At 49.6% G+C, this 19,279-nt stretch overlaps 1 protein-coding gene across 1 annotated transcript in view; it reads right to left on the bottom strand.

The window, feature by feature from the left end:
* Window positions 1-19,279, bottom strand: part of ARIH1 (ariadne RBR E3 ubiquitin protein ligase 1) — a 130,424-nt gene that overhangs the window by 65,183 nt on the left and 45,962 nt on the right. Inside the window, exons 2-3 of the mRNA XM_075345540.1 lie at window positions 18,507-18,574; window positions 16,277-16,421 (exon numbers count right to left, since the gene is read on the bottom strand). Of these exons, the coding sequence (XP_075201655.1) occupies window positions 16,277-16,421; window positions 18,507-18,574 (213 nt within the window). The remainder of the gene's footprint in view (window positions 1-16,276; window positions 16,422-18,506; window positions 18,575-19,279) is intronic.

Below are 19,279 nucleotides of genomic sequence, written 5' to 3'. Positions count from 1 at the left end.
TGGGGAGAACGAGGCCCCAGCCGCCTCATATACAGATTTGGCCAGAAGATCAACCTGGCGGTCAGTGGCATCCTTAAGAAAGGTGCCATCAGCCACTGATACAACGGTCCGGGCTGAGAGTCTAGACACCGGAGGGTCTACCTTTGGTGAATGAGCCCACTCCTTGACCACCTCAGGTGGAAAGGGAAAACTGTCATCAGAACCGCGCTTTGGGAAGCGTTTGTCAGGACAGGCCCTAGGCTTGGTCACAGTGGCCTGAAAACTGGAGTGGTTAAAGAACACACTCCTTGTCCTCTTAGGCAAGGTAAACTGGTGCTTTTCTGCCAGAGAGGGTTGCTCCTCTGATACTGGCGGATTGAGGTCCAGTACAGAATTAATGGACGCAATCAAATCACTAACATCTGCGTCACTTTCGGACAGATCAATGGGGCACATGGAGGTAGCGTTCGAGCCCCCAGTAAAGGCATCCTCCTCGTCCTGCGAGTCAGCTCGTGAATCAGAGCCACGGGACGAGGAAGGAGAGGGAGCCCTGCGTCTCCTTTTAGGAGGACGGTGTCTGGGACCAGATGAAGAATCCTCTGTGAGCTCCGCTGAGAGAGCCCTAGCAGCAGAGGCGCCCTGAGAAGGGGGCTGATGCATGGTCAGCAAAGTCCGGGACAGCTGTCCCATGGAGTCGGCAAAAGACTGGGAGATTGACCTAGAGAAGGATTCTACCCAAGCCGGGGGTTCAGCCACCGGAGCCGGAGCAGCCGGAGGGACTACTGTGGGTGCGATACCAGGCTGATGCATTGCCAGGTTAGAGCAGGCATCACAATGTGGATATGTGCTCGGTTCAGGCAGCACGAGCATACATGCAGTGCATATTGCGTACAGCCTTGCAGCCTTGCTCCTCGTGTGAGACATGCTGCTGAAGTGGGGGCTCTGAGCCAGAATGACCCCCAGAGAGTATATAAGCAGGTCCACAACCGGAGGTTGTGGCTTACCAGACCGTTTGTGTGCCCTCCAGATCCCACAGACCGGACCCCCAGACACATTAGCAGAGATGCTGCAGCCAGCGCCGATCACTGTGAGAACGCTGATAAAATGGCGCCGGAGCGAGGAGAGGGGGCGGGGCCTACTCTGAGAGCGGGATCTGGAGGGCCAAGGAGATTTACAGGGGAGGGGACATTTACACAGAGAGGAGTGTCCCTCCCCTGTGCCGAACGGCCGCTGGGCGGAGCCGAACTGTTCCTCTGCATGATTGACATGCAGGGGCAGTGAAATCGAAACTAGGCCTCAGGTGAAGCCGGGGCCTAAATTTAAGCGATGCGGCCGGCGCGCAGGCACCATCGGCGCGGTTCTCAGGTGAAAACCAGAGAACCGGCCGGAAATGTCAGAACAGATACACAGCCCACTCTCCCCAACAATAAAGTACAAGGGACCCCCCGAAAATAACGTCTCAGATACTTAGCTTGTGAGACGCAGGGTTTCAAGTCCCTGGGGATGAGTGCTCCGTCCGGCAGGATCCTGAAGGGCTGCGGATGGAGACCGGTCTCCTGCAAGGCAGGGAGAACCGTGCTGGCTCCCACTTCAAGCCAGAGCCCGAGGGATGGTGAAGGAGCGCGGCATGTAAGGCTCCAGCCCTGAAACCAACCTTAACAACACCGCCGACACAGTGGGGTGAGAAGGGACATGCCGGGAGTCCAGGCTTGGACCCGCTTTTCTTCAAACTCTTTCCAAAAATCAAAAATCAGATGAGAATGCATGTGTGGATGTATGCCTCCTGAACACAAAGCATTGAACTGGCTATATTTGGTTATCCAGGGGGTGTATATGCTCAGAGGGAGGAGCTACACTTTTTAGTGTAGTACTTTGTGTGTCCTCCGGAGGCAGAAGCTATACACCCAATGTCTGGGTCTCCCATAGGAACGATGAAGAAAAGGGGTTTGTTTGATTTTTTTCAAAATATATATACGAGTGCTGCCAGTATTGTTGCACAGGTTAAAGAGATGGGTGTCAGCCTATCAGTGCTCAGACCATACACTGCACACTGGATCAAATTGGTCTGCCTAGCCGTTGCCCCAGAAGAAAGCCTCTTCTAAAGGTAATGCACAAGAAAGCCCACAAACAGTTTGCTGAAGACAAGCAAACTAAGGACATGGATTACTGGAACCATGTCCTGTGATCTGATGAAACCAAGATAAACTTAATAGGATAAGATGGTGTCAAGCGTGTGTAGCAACAACCAGGTGAGGAGTACAAATACAAGCTTGCCTATAGTCAAACACGGTGGTGGAAGAGTCATGGTTTAGGGCTGCATGAATGCTGCCGGCTGTGGAGAGCACATTGAGGGCACCATGAAATCCAACACGTACTGTGTCATACTGAAGTAGAGCATGATCCTCTTCCTTTGGAAACTCGGCCGCAGGGCAGTATTCAACATAATAACTACCCTAAACCTAACTCTAAGACAACCACTGCCTTACTAAAGAAACTTAGGATAAAGGTGCTGGACTGGCCAAGCATGGCTCCAGACCTAAACCCTATTGAGAATCTGTGGCGCATCCTCAAATGGAAGGTGGAGGAGCACAAGGTCTCTAACATCCACCAGCTCCGTGACGTCATCATGGAGGATGGAAGAGGATTCCAGCATAAAGCTCTATGAGCGCCATCACAAGAGTTAAAACAGTGCTTGATAATAATGGTGGCCACAGAAAATATTGACATTTTGGGTGCAAATTTGCCATTTTCACTTAAGGGTGTACCTACTTTTGTTGCCTGCGGTTTAGATATTAATGGTTGTCTGGTGAGATATTTAGAGGGCACACCAAATTAACACTTATACAAGCTGTACACTGAATGTATTGTATCCAAGTGTCATATCTTCAATGTTGTACCATAAAAAGCTAAAAAGCTATAGTAAAAATTTTACAATAATGTGAGGTGCACTCACTTCTGTTATATACTGTAAATCTTGGTTGCATAAATGTTGCTTTGCTGGACTTTTCGGAAAGAAGGGAATTTTGTTTACTTACCGTAAATTCCTTTTCTTCTAGCTCCAATTGGGAGACCCAGACAATTGGGTGTATAGCTATTGCCTCTGGAGGCCACACAAAGTATTACACTTAAAAGTGTAAGGCCCCTCCCCTTCTGGCTATACACCCCCAGTGGGATCACTGGCTCACCAGTTTTAGTGCCAAAGCAAGAAGGAAGAAAGCCAATAACTGGTTTAAAGACCAATTTAATCCGAGGAAACATCGGAGAACTGAACCATACCACATGAACAACATGTGTACCCGAAAAAACAGAAAAACCCAGAGAAAACAGGGCGGGTGCTGGGTCTCCCAATTGGAGCTAGAAGAAAAGGAATTTACGGTAAGTAAACAAAATTCCCTTCTTCTTTTTCGCTCCTAATTGGGAGACCCAGACAATTGGGACGTCCAAAAGCAGTCCCTGGGTGGGTAAAAGAATACCTCGTGATAGGGCCGCCAAACAGCCCTTTCCTACAGGTGGGCAATTGCCGCCTGAAGGACTTATCTACCTAGGCTGGCGTCTGCCGAAGCGTAGGTATGCACCTGAAAATGCTTGGTAAAAGTATGCAGACCCAATCAGGTAGGTGCCTGACACACCTGCTGAGCCGTAGCCTGGTGCCGTAATGTCCAGGATGCACCCACGGCTCTGATAGAATGGGCCTTCGGCCTTGAGAGAACCAGAAGCCCAGTAGAACTGTAGGTTTCAAGAATTGGTTCCTCGATCCCCCGAGCAAGGGTGGATTTGGAAGCTTGCGACTGTTTACGCCGACCAGCGACAAGGACAAAGAGTGCATCCGGGTGGCGCAGGAGCGCCATGCGGGAAGTAGAACCTGAGTGCTCTCACCAGAACCAACAGATGCAAATCTTTCTTAAATTGGTGGACTGGACGAGGACACAAAGAAGGTGAGGTGATATCCTGATTGATATGAAAGTGGGATACCACCTTAGGGAGAAATTCCGGAACCGGACGCAGAACTACCCTGTCCTGGTGAAGGACCAGGAAGGGAGTTTGTATGAGAGCGTTGCTAGCTCGGACACTGTCCTAAGAGACGAGACCGTTACTAGAAGGCCACTTCCCGTGAAAAGCGGGAAGGGAGACATCTTTCAAAGGATCGAAAGGCGGCATCTGGAGAGCAATTAGAACCTTGTTCAGATCTCAGGGCTCTAACGGCCGCTTGTACGGAGTGCTGAGAAGACAAACTCCCCGTAGGAACGTGCGTACCTGAGGAAGTCGTCGTTTCTGAAAAATACAGATAGCGCTGAGACTTGTCCCTAAAGGGAACTGAGCGACAACCCATTTTCCTACCTAGATTGCAGGAAGGAAGGAAACATAGACGATGCAACCGGCCAGGGAGAAACACCCTGCGCCGAGCACCGAGATAAGAATATCTTCCACGTCCTGTTCAAATGGAAGAATGGCCCTTGAGACAGCCAGTCTGATTGGTCTGGTAGTGCCCCCGGTTAGCCTACCGTGAGGCACCACAGAACCGAGTACCACAACATCCTCGGCCAATCTGTAGCGACGAGGATGGCGCGGCCGCAGTCGGTCTTGATCTAGCGCAGTACTCTGGGCAACAATGCCAGAGGTGGCACCTAAGGTAGCTGGAACTGCGACCAATGCTGAACTAAGGCGTTTGCCGCCAGAGCTCGATGATTGTGAAACCGTGCCATGAAGCTGGCACATTGTTGTTGTGCCGTGACGCCATTAGATCGACGTCCGGCCTCTGTCAGCGGCGCCAGATCTCCTGAAACCCGTCCGGGTGAGGAGACCATCCTCTTTCGGCCACACCTCAGCGACTTAGGAAGTCAGCTTCCTAGTTTCCACACTTGGGATGTGAATTGTGGATATGGTGGATGCCGTGTCTTCCACCCCCATCAGAACCTGCCGGACTTCCTGGAAGGCTTGCCGGTTGCGCGTTCTTCCTTGGTGGTTGATGTATGCCACCGCTGTGGAGCTGTCCGACTGAAGTCGGATATGCTTGCTTTCCAGCCGCTGTTGGAAGGTTTGTAGGGCAAGATACACTGCTCTGTGTTCAAGAACATTGATCTGAAGGGTGGACTCTTGCTGAGTCCACGTACCCTGAGCGCTGTAGTGGAGAGAAACTGCTCCCCACCCTGATAGACTCGCGTCTGTCGTAACTATCGCCCAGGATGGGGATAGGAAGGACCTTCTTTTTTAACCAAGAGGTGGGAAGAATCCACCACCGTAGAGATTCCTTGGCCGCCTGAGAAAGAACGACGACTCTGTTGAGGGACGTCGACTCCTCGTCCCATTGGCGGAGAATGTCCCATTGTAGTGGACGCAGTAAAACTGCGCGAAAGGAACTGCCTCCATTGCTACCATCTTACGTAGGAAGTGTATGAGGCGTCTCAATGTGTGCGACTGGTTCTTAAAGAAGAGCTTGCAGCCCGTAGTGAATGCTGTTTGTCTAGCGGAAGCTTCACTATCGCTGAGAGAGTAAGAAACTCTATGCCTAGATATGTTATCGATAGGGTCGGGGTCGGATCTGACTTAGAAAAGTTGATGATCCACCCAAAACTTTAGAGAGTCTCCAGCGCAACGTTCGGGCAGTGTTGGCATGTTTCCCAAGAGAGTGCCTTGACAAGTAGATCGTCTAAATACGGGATCACAGAGTGACTCTGAGAGTGCAGGACTGTGACTACTGCTGCCCTGACCTTGGCGAAGACCAGTGGGACTGTCGCTAGCCGGAAGGTAGAGCTACGAACAGAAGGTGTTCGTCTCCTATAACGAAGCGTAGACACGCTAGTGCTCTGGATCAATCGGCACGTGTGGATAAGCATCCTTGATGCCTAATGATGCTAGGAAATATCCTTGGGACCTTGAGGCGGAGTGATTCCATCCGGAACCGCCTGGTGTCCACGAGCTTGCTGAGCATTTTTAGATCCAGAACGGGATGGAACGGCCCGTTGTTATAGGTACCGCAAAGAATTTGGGGTAAAAACCGTGACCTTGTTCCTGAAGAGGAACGGGGGTCATCACTCTTTCTGCCTATAGAGTGCACCCTGTTTGCAGAAGAGCAGCGGCTCGGCCGGGAGGTGGAGAAATTCTGAAGAATCGAGTTGGAGGACGAGAAGTGAGCTCTATCCTGTACCCGTGAGACAGAATGTCTCACACTCAATGGTCATTGACCTATGGCAGCTAAATATCGCCAAGGCGGGAGAGCCTGCTAGCGACCGAGGCCGCAAGTCATGAGGAAGCCGCCTTGGAAGCGGGTTTTCAGACTGTCGATTTTTTGGGCGTGACTGAGCCCGCTAAGAACCTGAGCTCCTCTGATCCTTTTGAGTCCACATTGGACGAGGAAAAATGGGATCTGCCCGAGCCTCGAAAAGGCCGAAAACCCCGACTGCCTCTTGCTCTGTTGGGGTTTGTTGTGTCCGGGCTGAGGAAAGGATGAATCCTTACCCCTGGACTGTTTAATGGTTACATTCACCAAACAGTCGGTCAGCAGAAAAAGGCAACTGGTAGGCAACCTTTTTTGGAAGCAGAATCTGCCTTCCATTCACTTAACGAGCAGACCAGGCTCTGCTTAAAAACACGGAGTAGCGGAGGCTACCGCCGCACGGTTCGCAGAGTCCAGGACAATCTGAATCGCGTAAGAAGCAAATGCAGACATTTGAGAGGTTAAGGATGCCCCCTGCGGCACAGATGTACGTGTAACCGTGTCAATCTGTGTAAGACAAGCTGAAATAGCTTGGAGTGCCCCAAGGGAGAGAATGCCGGAGCCAACAGCAGTTCCATCTCCCACTGCAACTATGGATCTAGCTACAAGCCTGGAGATTGGAGGATGCCGCTTGAGACACTGGGTCCAGTCCCTGACCAAGTCAGGGGACAGGGATAACGTGTATCCTAAGCCGTTTGGAGAAGCGCATATCTGGATAAGCGTGGTGTTCCTGGACTGCCTCTCTGAAGGCAGAGTGGTCCAGAAAAATACGTGAAGCTGACTCCTCCACTGGAGGAGCTGTGAGAAATAACCCACATTCTATAGATGGACGCTATAAGATTATTTACTATGGCGTCACAATCAGGTGTATCCAGATTGAGAGCGGTCTCAGGATCAGAATCCTGAGCCGCTACTTCCGCCTCATTCACAGCGAGTCCTTCTGCTAGGACCCTGATGAAACCGAGGCCGCTCATAGTGAGCCCGCTTAGGCTGTCTGGGACTGACGTCCGTGCAGAGCCGTGACTCTGGGATGCGTGTGACATTCCCGGAGCTGTTAGTTGTTCACACTGAGGGGGGCCATGGATCAATGATTCAACAGTGCCCATATTGTGAGAGACATGTCCGGACTGCTAGGCTTCTAGTATCATAGCCATAGTCTCAGAAAAACTGTCAGTAAATACTGCAGACACCGTCCTCATCCCCTGGCCGTTAGTGCATACAATGGGAGTCTATGTAAGCTGCCGGCCGTATAGCCGTACATGCTGTACCAGCTGTATAGAAAAACATGTGGTTCTGCACCTTTGTTTTACACAGAGAATATGCTGATAACTCCTCCGCATAATCCAGGAGGGTATATACAACGTGCGACCAAACAGTGCAATGTATATAGTACAAGCATATCTATAAGTGCACTTCTGCACTAGTGGGGTTAGCACCACAGGTGCTGCTTAACGCCTGTTGCAGCGATTGTGTGACTATCAGAATGCCAGGGTCTTCCACACTTGTCTCTGTTCGTACAGAAACTGACACTAATGGCTGCCGGCGTCCTTGTAGAGAAGGAAGCCGTGGGCGTGCCTGAGAAAGTGCGGGAATCCGGATTCACAGTGCACACAGTGAGAGGGGTGGAGTATGCAAAACATACTCCAGCTCTCAGCGCTGCTGTGCTATGCAGCGTCACGCCCCTACCCTGACTGTCAGGGCTGTGGGCGGTAACGAAGGGAGACTAGGCCCAGAAGCCGGGGACTCGAGTTATCAGCGCGGCCGCCGTAAAAGCGCGGGCCGCGCTGAAGTCCCCGGCGCACCACAAGTGCCAGCCGCGCCGCAGTCCCAGCGGCCGGCGCGACCGATGCCTAGAAGTGGCCAGCGTCCCGCCCCTCTCCTGACTGGCAGGTCTGGGGGCGGGAACGAACGGAAGCAGGCCGCAAAAGCCGGGGACTCTAGTTATCAGCGCGGCCGCCGTAAAAGCGCAGGCCGCGCTGAAGTCCCCGGCGCACTACAAGTGCCAGCCGCGCCGCAGTCCCAGCGGCCGGCGCGACCAATTCCCATAAGTGAGCCTGCTTCAGCGAAGCTGAATGAGGCCATGGCACAGGCGCCGCAGCGCTGATGTCCCCCGGCGCACTACAACACCCAGCATGCTGCGGTGTGAGCGCCAAATGCACGGGGACACAGAGTACCTTGAGGAAGCAGGGCCATGTCCCTGATGTACTCCGCTCCATCCAGCATCTTCTCCAGGGGCTGTAGATGGAGCACGGTCTCAGTGCCTGGAGACCGGTAAATCCCACTTCACCCAGAGCCCTGTAAAAAGGGATGGGGAAGGAATCAGCATGTGGGCTCCTGCCGCCGTACCCGCAATGGGTACCTCAACCTTACAAACACCTCCGACATACAGTGGGGTGAGAAGGGAGCATGCTGGGGACACTATATGTGTCCTCTTTTCTTCCATCCGACATAGTCAGCAGCTGCTGCTGACTAAAAAGTGGAGCTATGCGTGGATGTGTTGCCTCCTTCGCACAAAGCACAAAACTGGTGAGCCAGTGATCCCACTGGGGGTGTATAGCCAGAAGGGGAGGGGCCTTACACTTTTAAGTGTAATACTTTGTGTGGCCTCCAGAGGCAATAGCTATACACCCAATTGTCTGGGTCTCCCAATTAGGAGCGAAAAAGAAATGGCTGTTGCACGACACGCTGCCATGTAACCCTAGCCTAAACGCTCTAAAAAGAAAACCATAAATAACCCAAATGGCTGTGGTGGCAAATGGTAATTCTGTTGGGATATACAATGACAAGCAAAAGAGTAACAATATTTTGAAATTTTGACTTTCAGGGCTCTTTATTTCACCATCCACTACAACTTTGAATTTGAAGCTAAATTTATTTTATAAACAGTCATCTTGACTATCTCGTACATAAACTTGACTTGCAACTATTCAGCATATGATTAATTGTGCAGATTCTTGTCATGTCATTGCATTGTTACAGTTTTTCTCCTGGTGGTGGAAAAATATTTTTATACCCGTGTACTACAAATTACAACCTGTTCTCACATTCCCTAATAGCTCATTACGTTATTAGGTTGATTCCCAAGTGAAAGGTCATTGGTTCGAATCGAGAAACAGCCATGAAGAAGCCAAAAAAAGAGAAACTGCATCATCCAGATCATCGATAATGATGCTACACTGCATCATGCGAGTGCCATGATAGTTGGCAGAATACGAAATGAAGTCCCTCCATTCAAAATCCAAGAGGTGGAAGTCCAGGCAAAATATCAGCGTCAACAAGACGGCTCATCACAAGGTCTATCAGTTCTGGTCGTGGAGGTGGCTTTATGTAATAGTGAGATCACAGATGTCCATGCAAACTACATGCGATGCACGTTACACAAATCTGCAATGGTAGCCCGAAAAAAAAATGAAAAAAACCTTACATTTCAAAATTACAAGAAGCCTTGGCTCAAGTTTCCAAAAAAGTATTAAAAGTGTACAGAAGATTGAGAATGGGTGATTTGGAGTGATGAGGTGAAAGTCAATAGACTAGCCTTTGATGGGTGCATACAGGTCTGGAAGAAACAAGGGAAAAAGGGACTATCAGATCGAGAACTTGAAGGAACTGTCAAGTTCAATGAGGAAGCTCAATGAATGAGGTTGTTTCGCAGCAAAAGGCGTTCGATACTTGACCAGAATTGATAGTGGTCTTAATGCTGAGCTATATGTGAGTATTCTATAAGGCTAATTACTTTCTACATTCGAGTACGTATAGGAATGTGTTCCTGCAAAAGAACAACCGAAGCATACATTGAGATTTGAGAAGAGATGGTTCAAAAACAAAGAATTAGAGGTACTGGATTGGCCTCCACAGTCCCCAGACCTCAACCCAATCAAAAACTTGTGGACCGAGTTGAAGAAAAATCTGTATACATACTCAAGTGAGTTAACCAGTATACACCAACATTGGGAACATGTAGAAGAGATGTGGGATCAGATTTTGGTTGTGATATGCGTGAATCTGATCAAGAACATCCCCAGAAGGATTCAGATGGTGTTGAAAGACGAAAGGTGGATTTACAAAATACTAATAAAGAGAATTTTGTTTACTTACCGTAAATTCTTTTTCTTGCAGTTCCGACATGGGAGACCCAGACCATGGGTGTATAGCTTCTGCCTCCGGAGGACACACAAAGTACTACACTAAAAGTGTAGCTCCTCCCTCCGAGCATATACACCCCCTGGATGACAAATCTAGCCAGTTTAGTGCAAAAGCTGAAGGAGGACATCCACCCACAAGTAGAGATAGGGTAAAAGCCGGAATAACCGGTACCTCTGTCTACAACAACAGCCGGTGAAAACACACGGAACAAGAACTGCCAACAGGCAACAGGGAGGGTGCTGGGTCTCCCATGTCGGAACTACAAGAAAAAGAATTTACGGTAAGTAAACAAAATTCTCTTTTTCTTTATCGTTCCTTATGGGAGACCCAGACCATGGGACGTTCCAAAGCAGTCCATGGGTGGGAAATAAACAGAAACTGAGAAGTAGGCAAAACCTAACTTCACAAATGGGCGACAGCCGCCTGAAGGATGCGTCTGCCCAAGCTCGCATCTGCCGAAGCATGAGCATGCACTTGGTAGTGCTTTGAAAAGGTGTGCAGACTAGACCAAGTGGCAGCCTGACAGACCTGCTGAGCCGTAGCCTGGTGCCTGAAAGCCCAAGAGGCACCAACAGCTCTGGTCGAGTGCGCCTTAATCCCCGGCGGGGGAGGCACCTGAGAACATTGGTAGGCATCGGATATGGCCGACCTAATCCAACGAGCCAAAGTCGGTTTAGAAGCCGAGAGACCCTTGCGCTGACCTGTGGTCAGCACAAAAAGAGAGGTGCACCGCCTAAGAGCAGCGGTGCGTGACACATAGATCCGGAGCGCCCGCACCAGATCTAAAGTATGCAACGCTTTCTCAAAGCGATGCACAGGGGCCGGACAAAGGGAAGGCAATGAAATGTCCTGGTTAAGGTGGAAAGGGGAAAACCACCTTAGGGAGAAAGTCCGGAGTCAGACGGAGAACCACCTTGTCCTGGTGAAAAACCAAAAAAGGTGACTCCGAAGAGAGCGCAGCCAAATCAGAGACTCTCCTGAGAGAAGTGATGGCCACCAGAAAGACCACTTTCTGTGAAAGTCGAAACAAAGAAACCTCCCTAAGCGGCTCAAAGGGGGGTTTCTGTAAGGCCGTGAGGACCAGATTAAGGTCCCAGGGATACAAAGGCCGCCGGTAAGGAGGAATGATGTGAGATGCGCACTGCATGAAGGTGCGCACCTGGGCCAGTCGGGCGATACGCCGCTGGAACAACACTGACAGAGCCGAGACCTGTCCCTTGAGGGAATTGAGGGATAGTCCTAGCTGCAGACCGGACTGTAGAAAAGACAGGATGGTCGGCCAAGAAAACGGCCAAGGAGCATGGCAGGAAGAGCGACACCAGGACAGGAAAATTCTCCAAGTCCTGTGGTAAATCCTGGCCGAGGAAGACTTCCGAGCCTGAGTCATAGTGGAGATGACCTCGGAAGGAATGCCTGAAGTCATCAAGATCCAGGACTCAAGAGCCACGCCGTCAACCTGAGAGCCGCAGAATTCTGGCGGAAGAACGGACCTTGAGAGAGAAGGTCTGGGCGGTCCGGGAGATGCCACGGCACCTCTACGGACAGACGGAGCAGGTCTGGGTACCAAGCTCGCCTGGGCCAGTCTGGAGCAATGATTATGACCTGACGGCCCTCCATTCTGATCTTGCGCAGGACTCTGGGCAAGAGAGCTAGAAAGGGAAACACGTAGGCCAGACGGAACTGGGACCAATCCTGAACCAGCGCGTCCGCTGCCAAGGCCTGAGGATCGTGGGAGCGAGCCACGTAAACCGGGACCTTGTTGTTGTGCCGGGAGGCCATTAGGTCCACTTCCGGAGTGCCCCACTTGCGGCAGATTTACCGGAACACTGCCGGATGCAGGGCCCACTCGCCGCTGTCCACGGTTTGACGGCTGAGATAATCTGCCTCCCAGTTTTCTACGCCTGGGATGTGGACTGCGGATATGGTGGACTTAGAGTCCTCCGTCCACTGAAGGATACGTTGAACTTCCAACATTGCTAGGCGGCTGCGAGTCCCGCCCTGGTGATTGATGTAGGCAACTGCTGTCGCGTTGTCCGACTGGACTCGAATGTGCTTGCCCGCCAACAGGTGGTGAAAGGCTACGAGAGCTAGGAGCACAGCTCTGATTTCCAGCACATTGATCGAGAGGGCTGATTCGGACGGAGTCCAAGTGCCCTGTGCTCGGTGGTGGAGAAATACTGCTCCCCAGCCGGAGAGACTGGCATCCGTGGTGAGGATCACCCAGGATGGGGTCAGGAAGGAGCGTCCCTGAGACAGAGAGAGGGGCCGAAGCCACCACTGAAGAGAGCTCCTGGTCTGTGGCGACAGAGCCACTAGCCTGTGCAAGGAAGGGGTCCGCTTGTCCCAAAAGCGGAGAATGTCCAACTGCAGAGGACGCAGATGGAACTGGGCAAAGAGAACCGCTTCCATTGACGCCACCATCTGACCCAGCACCTGCATGAGGTGCCTGATGGAATGACGGCGGGGCTTCAACAGAGGACGCACCGCCAGATGAAGGGACTGCTGTTTGACTAAGGGCAGCTTCACAAGTGCCGGCAGAGTCTCGAATTGCATCCCTAGGTACGTAAGTCTCTGGGTCGGGGTCAGAGTGGACTTGGGCAGATTGACAAGCCACCCGAATTGAATAAGCGTGGCGAGAGTGAGCGAGACACTCCGCTGACAGTCTGCACTGGATGAAGCCTTGACTAGAAGGTCGTCCAGGTAAGGAATCACTGCCAACCCCTGGAGGTGCAGAACCGCAACCACTGCTGCCATGACCTTGGTGAATACACGAGGGGCCGTGGCTAACCCGAAGGGGAGAGCCACGAATTGGAAATGTTCCTCTCCGATTGCAAAACGTAGCCAACGCTGGTGTGAAACCGCAATTGGTACATGCAGATAGGCATCTCTGATGTCGATGGATGCTAGAAAATCTCCTTGGGTCATTGAGGCAATGACCGATCGCAGAGATTCCATGCGAAAGTGCCGCACCTGAACATGCTTGTTGAGAAGCTTGAGGTCCAGGATGGGCCGGAAGGAACTGTCCTTCTTGGGGACTAGGAAGAGGTTTGAGTAAAAACCTCTGAACCGTTCCCGGGCGGGAACCGGTACAATTACTCAGTTGGCCTGAGAGAAGGCGGCGGCTTTGGAGCAGGGGGGAGTTGACAGAAAAAATCTGTTTGGGCATAGAGTCCCTGGCGAGGGAATGTATCTCCGCCAGAGAAGCAGAGACTGCCTTAAGAGCCCACACTGCTGCAAAAGACGGGGAGAACGAGGCCCCTGCCGCCTCATATACAGATTTGGCCAGAAGGTCAACCTGGCGGTCAGTGGGATCCCTAAGTGAGGTGCCATTGGCCACAGATACAACTGTCCGGGCTGAGATTCTAGACACCGGAGGATCTACCTTTGGTGAATGAGACCACTCCTTGACCACCTCTGGTGGAAAGGGAAAACGGTCATCACTACGCTTTGGGAAGCGTTTGTCTGGACAGGCCCTGGGCTTGGTCACAGTGGCCTGAAAACTGGAGTGGTTAAAAAAAATACTCCTTGCTCTCTTAGGTGAGGTAAACTGGTGTTTTTTTTACCAGAGAGGCTTGTTCCTCTGACACTGGTGGATTGAGGTCCAGTACGGAATTAATGGACGCAATCAAGTCACTAACATCCGCTTCACCTTCAGATAGATCAATGGGGTACATAGAGGTAGCGTCCGAGCCCACAGTAAAGGTATCCTCCTCGCCCTGCAATTCAGCTCATGAATCAGAGCCGTGGGACGAGGAAGGAGAAGAGTCCCTGCGTCTCCGTTTAGGAGGACGGGGTCCGGGAACAGATAAAAAATCCTCTGTGAGCTCTGCAGAGCGAGTCGGAGCAGCAGAGGCGCCCTGAGAGCGGGGCTGATGCATGCTCAGCAGAGTCCGGGACAGCTGTCCCATGGAGTCGGCAAAGGACTGAGAGATAGATTTAGAAAACGATGCTACCCAAGCCGGGGGTTCAGCCACCGGGGCTGGAGCAGCCGAAGGGACCCCTGGGGAGACTCCAGGCTGAGGCACCACCATGTTAGAGCAGGCATCACAATGTGGATATGTGCTCGGTTCAGGCAGTATGCGCTGACATGCAGTGCATATAGAGTACAGCCTTGCAGCCTTGCTCCTAGTGAGAGACATGCTGCTGAGGTGGAGGTTCTGCAGTAAAGAACACACTCCTTCAGAATGACCCCCAGAGAGTGTACAAGAAAGTCCACAACCAGAGGTTGTGGCTTACCAGACCGCTTTTTGTGTGCCCTCCGGATTCCACAGCTTGGACCCCCAGACAGATGCAGCAGCTGCAGCAGCCAGCGCCGATCAGTGTGTGAACGCTGATAAAATGGCGCCGGAGTGAGGAGGGGGGGGGCAGGGTTTATTCCAAGAGCGGGAACCGGAGTGCCAAGGGGAAATACAGGGGAGGGAAACATCTCCTCAGAGAGGAGTGTCCTCCCCTGAGCTGACCGGCCAGTGGGCGGCGCCGCACTGTTCCCCTGCATGACTGACATGCAGGGGCAGTGAAAACGAAACTAGGCCACATCCGAAGGCGGGGCCTAGATTTTCCCACAAATCAAATCACAGCAAAGTGAAATAACACACTCTCCCCACAATAAATGTACAAAGGACCTCTCAATAACGTCTCAATACTTAGCTTTATGAGACGCAGGGCCAGGTCCCTGCGGGGTGAGCGCTCCGTCCGGCAGGATCCTGAAAGGGCTGCGGATGGAGACCGGTCTCCTGCAAAGCAGTGAGAACCGTGATGGCTCCCACTTCAAGCCAGAGCCTCAGGGGATGGTGAAGGAGCGCGGCATGTGAAGGCTCCAGCCTTGTAAAATCAACCTTAACACCACCGCCGACTCAGTGGGGTGAGAAGGGACATGCCGGGAGTCCAGAATGGAACCACTTTTCTTCAAACAAAAATCAAAAATCAGTGAGAATGCATGAGTGTGTGTGACCTCCTGAACACAAAGCATTGAACTGGCTAGATTTGTCATCCAGGGGGTGTATATGCTCGGAGGGAGGAGCTACAATTTTAGTGTAGTACTTTGTGTGTCCTCCGGAGGCAGAAGCTATACACCCATGGTCTGGGTCTCCCATAAGGAACGATAAAGAAATACTAATTTTAATTTAATTTTTTTTTTTTTTAAAGCAAAACATTAACAATGGAGTGACAGAAGCTGCATAACTAATCATAGGCTAAATAGTTGCAAGTCAAATTTATATACGAGATAGCGAAGATAAATGTTGATAAAATGAAGGTAGTCTCATGCTCAAAGATGTAGTGGATGGTGAGATATGGAGCCTGAAAATCTAAAGTTCAAATTATTGTTACCCTTTTGCTTGTCAGTGTATGCAGGTTTAAAGCATGAAATATAATCTTTAATATTTAAAGAATAAGGATATGCTGAAAGTAACAACATTTGTTAATCATTCATGTAACCATTAATAAATGTGCAACAGGAAAGCATGAGTAAATAACGTACAAGTGCTAAACCGGGCAGATTAAAAAAGCTTCAATCTCACCAATTCTATTGAAGGAGCATCATAGTCAATGGAGACTCCGGGTAAAAGGACAAAATTTATAAGAAGTTATTCTCCAACTGCCCTGTCGTGCCCCGTGTAAGAGCTCTGCCCTAACAAGGGCAGTGCTCAAGTGTAGGACTAGACAGTGTCCCTAAAAAGAGAATTCTCTTTTTGGGGACACTAAATTTAGTCCCACACTTGGGTACTGCCTTTGTTAGGATGGGAAAAATAAAAACACAAAAACAATGGTGGAATTGCATTTTTCTTCACTATTTCACATATACTGTATATGGTAAAATGAACTGGAATAATGCCAGCACAGAAGCTATTATTTTACGTGCAAATATGGTGGTTGAAAACAGGAGTTGTCCAAATAGTATATAACCTCTTTCGTCGAGATCAAAATTATGAGACCACTTACTGAGTTTGGGTAATTCAAGTAGCAAATTTGACAGGGCATATCTTGGGCAGAGGAACGTGTGTTCATTTGCCGTGTCCGAGACTTCTTACTAGGGTTTATGACATGACATTCCGAGAAGAGTTTCTCCAGGTTGCCATCAAAATACCTATACAAGCAATAAAGAGCAACTTGTTATTAATAAAGGCTCAATGCCAAAAAGGAAAAAACAAGTACATATGGTGCCAACACTACTGAAGAAAAGGCTTTTACTCCAAGGGGGATGGTAAAAAGTAAAAGGTCCAAAGGTGCATCAAATAAAAACATCCAAAATTCTGAATTTCATAAAAATGGTATAAACAATCACACTAAAAGAAAAGAACTGGGCCATACCCTGGTAAACTAGGAGATATGCAATAGAATGCAATAAGGCTCACCTTATCAGGTTGTGAAAAGCCACAACCAATGAACCACACATGTAAAAACGGCTGCCGCAGCTCCACGTTGAGAGGCAATCAAACTTCAGGCAAAGAAGGGGTTAAAGTAGTAGTAGGTATAATAATATTAGCAAAACTACGTTGCTAATCTCATGTGCAGGGCATTGCAGGACTTTAGGAATGCAAGGTTATGACCATGGGATCAAAATTTAGGAGGAAAATGAAGGGTGCGTCTTATAATGTGAATATAGCTTATTGGAAGGTGGATAATTGGCATGGGGGGCTGTCTCTGCGGGCTGGCAGCAGACCGCCTCTCTGTGCGAGCTGGCGTACGGACTGCCGCCTCTTAAATAACTTTTCAGTTATTTATTTCTTAAAAAAGTTTATTTTTAACTTTATGTTTGAAGCCTGAAATGTGGGAAAAGGTTAAAAAATTCAAGGGGTCCGAATACTTCCGCAAGGCACTGTATATGATGAGCAGAAAGAATGCCAGTATTTGTGGTAATTTAACGCTAGGCCACATTCACGCTGCGTTATAACCTACGTTCACTGGTCCCGCCAGAGCTTCCGTCCGAACCCCCCGCTAAACGGGTTTCCGACACATGTGCTAATGGGGCCATTGACTATAATGGTGCAGATGGAGTCACACTGTGTGATCTGTCTTGCACCATTTTTAGGCATATACACTTTCTGCTGGCGGACATCCAGACGCAGTCTACTACTATTAACCGATGGGACAAGTGAACGTAGGTTATAAGGAAGTATGAAAGCAGCCTTACAGAATTTGCAAGTCTCGTCTCATATCTGTAAGAAAAGCCAAAGCATAGCATGTCCTACATGCACAAGTGAGGATGATATTTAATTAGAACAGAACATATGTTTTTTTTAATTGAAAATATAGACGCAATCTTCCAGTTTTCATATGTAGAACTATTGCTGAAGACGTACGGAGTACACTCATGGCTGTGCATATAACTGAACCTTCACAGTTTTGGCTTATCCATTTTGTTACCTTGTGCACAAAAGCCAGTCTGTTTAAAGCAGCGGTGCAGACTGTAAAGGCTTCATGTGGTATCAACCACACTACACTCAGTGGACTGACTGTTCCCATTTCCCAAATTCTTAAAGTGAACCTGTCAGGTGCAATATGCACCCAGAACCATGAGCAGTTCTGGGTGCATATTGATACTACCATGCAAATGAATGCGCAGCTTCGCCCCACATACCTCACACTTCATGGCGGTAGATGGAGGATGAATGCGCACTGCGCATGATCCGGAGTCCTCCGCACTTCCAGTCATGCGCACTATACCTCACTGAAGCCGGTAAGCTTACACCCGGCATCAGTTTACTGCACATGATCGGAAGTCTAGGGGACACCGGATCATGCGCAGTGCACATTCATCCTCCATCTACCGCCATGAAGAGTGAGGTATGTGTGGGGAAGCTGCGCATTCATTAGCATATTAGTACACCCACAAGGGCGTGCTAACATGCTATGTGGGCCGATTAGCTAGGGAAATTCACGCCCTTGCGACTAGTCCCTGTCCACATTAGCATATAATAAAATGATCTTTAGAAATACTTTTTCTAAAGATCCCTTTATCTATGCTAGTGTATACAGGGAAGGTTAGGCAGGAATTATCCATATGCACCCAGAACTGCTTGTGGTTCTGGGTGCATATTGCACATGGCAGGTTTCCTTTAATTTTATTTTTTCCTTCTTAAGTGAATAAACAGGCATCTTGTTTTCCAGACATGACAGATATAAGAAATGACTGCAGATTAATGGGAATTTTACACAGTAAAGGTCTCACCTCTCCATTAGCTTCTCCTTGTCCCAGTTGAAATGACTCAGAAGTATTCTTGTGATGGTGGCAGGATTCTGTAGATGTAATACAAACACGCAGATTAGCATATTTTTTCCTTGCAACTAATTTTATTATTAATATCCAAACGCTACAATAAAAGTAAAAGGGGGGGAGGGAGTCAAATTGTGAAGATTCATATTCCTAGTCACACCATTTTGGAATCAAAATGGAACAATACCGCACTGCTCAGTGATGACTTGGTTGGGGTCTCAAGTTTCATATCAAAATGTTCTTAGATATCAGCAAAACTAATATACTTTAAGTGCTGTGCCAAAACTTTCATAAGAAAATGGTTATAGTGCAGCGCTCTTCTGCAATATGATCAAATTTCTAAATCACTTGAGTGCTTTTTGCTGATAACCCAGAGCACTGACCGCCTGAAGTCTGTACTGCTGGCTGCACTAAAATAAGGCTGGTTTCACACATCCGTTTTTTTGCCGGATTGCCGGATCCGGCACACTACAGTACAGTGTTAATACTGTACAATGGCATTGCGGCAAGCTCCGGTCACATGCTGTCATATGATTGGAGCATGTGACCGGAGGTGCCGCGATGCCAATGTACTGTAATAACACTGTACTGGAGTGTGCCGGATCCGGCGAAATGCCGGATGTGTGAAACTAGCCTAAGTTGCGTCCTTTCTCCTGCTGCTAGGCTTCGTCTTCAGTATAGGAGCGGGTCATAGGATTATACAGGGCATGTAAGACGGTAGCCAAAAG

This window comes from Anomaloglossus baeobatrachus, chromosome 4 (genome assembly GCF_048569485.1).
Source record: "Anomaloglossus baeobatrachus isolate aAnoBae1 chromosome 4, aAnoBae1.hap1, whole genome shotgun sequence".
Lineage (NCBI taxonomy): Eukaryota > Metazoa > Chordata > Amphibia > Anura > Aromobatidae > Anomaloglossus > Anomaloglossus baeobatrachus.
This window is presented reverse-complemented; position numbering and strand designations above follow the sequence as displayed.